The sequence below is a fragment of the Theropithecus gelada genome, unplaced genomic scaffold (assembly GCF_003255815.1).
Source record: "Theropithecus gelada isolate Dixy unplaced genomic scaffold, Tgel_1.0 HiC_scaffold_2666, whole genome shotgun sequence".
NCBI lineage: Eukaryota > Metazoa > Chordata > Mammalia > Primates > Cercopithecidae > Theropithecus > Theropithecus gelada.
The window spans coordinates 1-5,377 of record NW_020259138.1 but is presented as its reverse complement, the minus strand read 5'-3'; the positions used below and the strand labels follow the sequence as shown (position 1 = coordinate 5,377).

At 54.8% G+C, this 5,377-nt stretch overlaps 1 protein-coding gene across 1 annotated transcript; it reads left to right on the top strand.

Annotated features, from left to right (window-relative positions):
• Positions 1 to 7: 7 nt before the first annotated feature.
• On the top strand, positions 8 to 5,371 carry LOC112617586 (adhesion G protein-coupled receptor E2-like; the record flags this gene model as incomplete). The annotated part of the gene is made up of 3 exons (XM_025374317.1): positions 8 to 110; positions 1,834 to 1,989; positions 5,265 to 5,371. Coding segments are annotated over 3 exons (366 nt in total), but the record flags the coding sequence as incomplete, so codon positions are not given.
• Between the last annotated feature and the right edge of the window lie 6 nt (positions 5,372 to 5,377).

The following is a 5,377-nucleotide window of genomic DNA, read 5'->3' as shown; positions in this document are numbered from 1 at the left end:
CCGGTGGTGCCCTGAGAACTCCTCGTGTGTCAACGCCACCGCCTGTCGCTGCAATCCAGGGTTCAGCGCTTCATCTGAGATCTTCACCTCCCCCACGGAGATTTGTGACGGTACAGAGGCTTGAGGGCAGCGCAGGGTACATCTGAGATTATGAGGCTTTGTCCAGTGCCAGTGGGGGACAGAGGTTGTTGTTAGGGGCCACAGCATCACCTTCCAGACTATCATCATGGACAGAGAAAAGACAAAGAGGGCAGGTGTGGTGGCTCATACCTGTAATCCCAGCACTTTGGGAGGCTGAGGTGGGCAGATCGTTTGAGGTCAGGAGTTTGAGACCAGCCTGGGCAACATGGCGAGACCTTGTCTCTACGAAAAATACACAAAATAACCGGGCATGGTGGCACACATCTGGAGTCCCAGCTACTTAGAAGACTGAGGCGGGAGGATTGTTTGAGCCCAAGGGTTTGAGGCTACAGTGAGCTATGATTGCACCACTGCACTCTAGCCTGGGCAACAGAGTGAGGTCCTGTCTTAGGGAAAGGAAAGGGGAAGGAGAGGGAGAGGATGAGGAAGAGGGAGCGGGGAAAGGGGAGGGGTACAGGGAGGGGAAGGGAGAGGAAAGGAGGCAGGCAGGCAGGAAGGAAGGAAGGAAGGAAGGGAGGGAGGGAGATAGGCCCGGCGGGGTGGCTCATGCCTATAATCCCAGTACTTTGGGAGGCCAAGGTGGGTGGATCACCTGAGGTTGGGAAGGTCGGGAGTTTGAGACCAGCCTGACCAACATGGAGAAACCTCGTCTCTACTAAAAATACAAAATTAGCCAGGCATGGTGGCACATGGGCTCATGCTTGTAATCCCAACTACTCCGGGGGCTGAGGCAGGAGAGTCGCTTGAACCCGGGAGGCAGAAGTTGCGGTGAGCCAAGATCGTGCTATTGTGCTCTAGCCTGGGCAACAAGAACGAAACTCTGTCTCAAAAAAAAAAAAGAGAGAGAAGAAAAGAAAAAGAGAGAGAGGGAGGGAGGGAGGGAAAGAGAGGGAGGGAGAGAGGGAAAGAAAGGGAGGGAGGGAGGAATGAAGGGGAAAATAAGGGAAAAATATGAAGGAGGAGAAGTAAGAAGTGAATAGGCATGGCTTCCCAGGGAGAGAGAAGCTGGGTGCTCAGGAATCTGGAGTCTGTGCCTCAGTTTACCCTTAAGACTGGGGAGGGGTACATTCTGGCTATAAGTTTTTTCTGCCTTTTTTTTTTTTTTTTTTTTTGAGACAGAGTCTCACTCTGTCTCCCAGGCTGGAGTGCAGTGACCCGATCTTGGCTCACTGCAACCTCCACCTCCTAGGTTCAAGCGATTCTCCTGGCTCAGCCTCCTGAGTAGTTGGGATTACAGGCATGCACCACCACGCCTGGCTAATTTTGTATTTTTAGTAGAGACAGGGTTTCACCATGTTGGCCAGGCTGGTCTCGAACTCCTGACCTCAGGGGATCCACCCATGTCAGCCTCCCAAAGTGCTGAGATTATAGGCGTGAGCCACTGCACCCGGCTGCCATGGGGTTTAAATTTCTACAAAAAGACTGGGGATGGGGATGTGGAGCTTCCTGTTCATCCCCCACCTCAGCTCTGTTCACTGTGTCCAAATCTAGGATGCCAGCCAGAGAACTGAGATCAAGTGTGGTCTTCAGGAATGGCTTGCTCCAGCTGCAGCACAGCCTGTGCAGTGCAACTTAGGATTCTTTCCAAAAGATACTAAGCAGCAGGCCCCATGTTGGGGAATCAGGACGAGGGTCTCTGCCCTGATGGAACTCACATCTTTGGAGGTGACTCCCTGTCCTGTTGTGTTCCAGACATCAATGAGTGTGTGCCACCATCGAAAGTGTCTTGCGGAAAATCCTCGTACTGCAGGAACACAAAGGGGAGCTACGACTGCGTGTGCAACCCGGGGTATGAGCTTGTTTCTGGGGCAAAAACATTCAAGAATGAGAGCGAGAACACGTGTCAAGGTAAGAACCACCCCACGTCCTCTGACTCTCCATCCGTGAGATTTGGGGTCACCACAGCCATTCTGGCAGCATCCAGAGAGCAGGGCCTTGGTTATAGGGTCAGTGAGATGGGACAAGTGTGCATGTACCTACCCCACCACCCCAGAGAGGCAGAGCGATGTGAGGATTAAGGGCTGACTCTGGGACCAGCTGCCTGGGACAAATCCTGAAAACCAAGTGTATGACATTGGCCAGGATACTTATTCAGAAACTTCTGTCCACATGTGAGATGTGATAACATTATCATGCTTGTAATTCCAGTGCTTTGGGAGGCTGAGGCGGAAGGATCTCTTGAGGCCAGGAGTTCAAGACCAGCCCATAGCAACATAACAAGATCCCATCCCTATAAAAGGGGAGACCAAGGCAGGTAGATTGTTTGAGCCCAGGGGTTCCAGACCAGCATGGGCAAGCAGGTGAAATCCTATCTCTACAAAAAATACCAAAAAAAAAAAAAAATTAATTAGCCAGGCATAGTGGCCTGCGTCTGTAGTCCCAGCTACTCAGGAGGCTAAGGCATGAGAGTCGCTTGATCCTGAGAAGCAGAAGTTGCAGTGAGCGGAGGTCACAGCACTGCACTCCAGCTTAGGTGACAGAGCGAAACTCCATTTCAAAAAAAAAAGAAGACTGGGCATGGTGGCTCAAGCCTGTAATCCCAGCACTTTGGGAGGCCGAGGCGGGTGGATCACGAGGTCAGGAGATTGAGACCATCCTGGCTAACACAGTGAAACGCCGTTTCTACTAAAAATACAAGGCCGGGCGTGGTGGCTCAAGCCTGTAATCCCAGCACTTTGGGAGGCCGAGATGGGTGGATCACAAGGTCAGGAGATCGAGACCATCCTGGCTAACATGGTGAAACCCCATCTCTACTAAAAAATACAAAAAACTAGCCGGGCAAGGTGACGGGCGCCTGTAGTCCCAGCTACTCGGGAGGCTGAGGCAGGAGAATGGCGTGAACACGGGAGGCGGAGCTTGCAGTGAGCTGAGATCCGGCCACTGCACTCCAGCCCGGACAACAGAGCGAGACTCCGTCTCAAAAAAAAAAAAAAAGAAACAGGCTTGGACTGAGAGAAGGGGACTCAGTCAGGCAGCTGGGCAGAGACGTGGACATCAGGGCTGAGGTGATAGAGGGACCTCCACGGACATCAAGGCAGGTGATGGAGACAGCAGCCTGCTGGTTTGGAGCAGGACCTATCACCAGAGGTGAGAAGCTCAGAGGGGCCTGGGCCCCTCCCTTTAACCTCAGCACTCCAGGCTTCACTATTGCACCTGAGGACACGTGCACCCAATGTCACAGCCCATGGGGCCTCTGACACCTGGGCCAGAGACCTGGGGTGGCTCCCTCTACTCCTCACCCCACTGTCTCCAGGCGTCTCAGGGCCATCCTAGACACCTGATCACCCATCTTTGTCCCAACCCCGAGACTCAGGAGCCTCCACAGGGGGCCACATCGGAAGCTCAGAACATCCCCCTGCCCATCTGGCATCTTATTTGCATAAAACAAAAGGAGGCTGGCACTCAGGATATTTCATGGGCTCATGACATGGCGTGGGGTGGCGCATTCCAGTACAGTATCCATCCTTTCCGCCATCGCCGGGGACTGCCAGGATGAGACTTGCTGCCACTGGGGCTCACATGAGCTCAGCCACACCTGGAACCCCTCTGACACCCACTCCTACCATAATGAACCCCAAAACCCTGTCCAGAATCTCAGGAGGAGGGAATCTCAGCCAACAACCTTGCTTGGAGAAGATGCCTCCTGACCGTCTTCCTGGCCATTTAGCCCTCATCCATTTCCCCATTCAAGGCTCCACCCTCACCCACTCTGATAATTCCTGGGCCTAAATGCATCTCCAGTGACCAAAGCTTGGGAGGATGCTGTGGCCAGGGGTGGTCAGGGTGACATGAACCCCACAAATGGATTCAGAGGGCCAGGCGCTGTGACTCATGCCTGGAATCCCCGTACTTTGGGAGGCTAATGTGGAAGGATCACTTGAGGTCAGGAGTTCGAGAGCAGCCTGACCAACATGGTGCAACCCTATCTCTACTAAAAATAGAAAAATTAGCTGGGCGCAGTGGTGCGCACCTGTAATCCCAGCTACTCGGGAGGCGGAGGCAGGGGAATTGCTTGAACTCGTGAGGCGGAGGTTGTAGTGAGCTGAGATCACATCACTGCACTCCAGCCTGGGCGACAGAGAGAGACACTGCCTCAAAAAAAAAAAAAGGCACTCAGAGGATTGGATGAAGGAAGCGGCTCCAGCCTGGACTAGATGGCAAGAGAGAGTGTCACTGGGGACCATCGCCCCAGGCCTGATCCTCTCCCAAGCCCAGTCCTGGTCTGGACCACTTGGGGACAGAGATGGAAGCTTGAACCCCATTCAGCAGGACCCACAGGTCTCCATCCCTGGTGGAATGACAAGGGATGAGAGGACAGATACATCTGCCACCCCTCACCCATCGGCACCGGTGCCCTCTCCAGCCACAAGCCCCCGCTCACGGCCAGCTCTGCTCAGATATGGATTCTCACCACATCCTGCTATTTCCATACCCGTAGATCCCTTCCTGGGGGTCAGAAAAAAGCATCTTTGTAGACTCGGGGCTGCTTGGCTGGACATCAGTCCCCACTGTCCACCCCAGCCTGGTGCCCACTGTCCAGGCAGCCCTAGCCTGTCCTGCACCATCGCTCACTCACCCCACCCCTGCCATTGCACTGCATCATGGGGGCTGTGGCTCAGGGAGGGGTCTTGGCCCATGCCCATGAAGCTGGGCTCTCAGAGCTAGTGTGGATGGGACAGCGCCGTCCTGCCAGGGCCACCAGGATTCTGAGAATTTGGCCAGCGAGCTGCCATCCTGGGGGAGTCAGGCCCAGGGCCACCATTGAGAGCCAAGACACGTCCTGCCCAGGCGCACAGCATGTCCCTTGCATTTGGTTCTCAGGAAGGCCCCACCCTGGCCTTTGCCCGGAATCCTCAGGCTGGGACACAGATGGCTGGGACACACCAGCTTGGAGCTGCCCAGAAAGGCAGAGCAGAAGGGAGGACTTGGCTGCGTCCGGCCACATCTGGACAACAGAGGGCCTGGGCCACCACCCTCACCATAGGATGCCTCTGTGTGGATTGGAAAAGGGAGGAGACAGTGGTGCCTTCCAGATGCTTCCGTGCCGGGAAACGTGGCGGACCCTCAGCCCCGAAAGCTGCTCACAGCTACGGGCATCCTTCACCCTCTCCTTCCTCTTGCAGACGTGGACGAATGTCAGCAGAACCCAAGGCTCTGTAAAAGCTACGGCACCTGTGTCAACACCCCCGGCAGCTTCACCTGCCAGTGTCTGCCTGGCTTCAAGTTCAAACCTGAG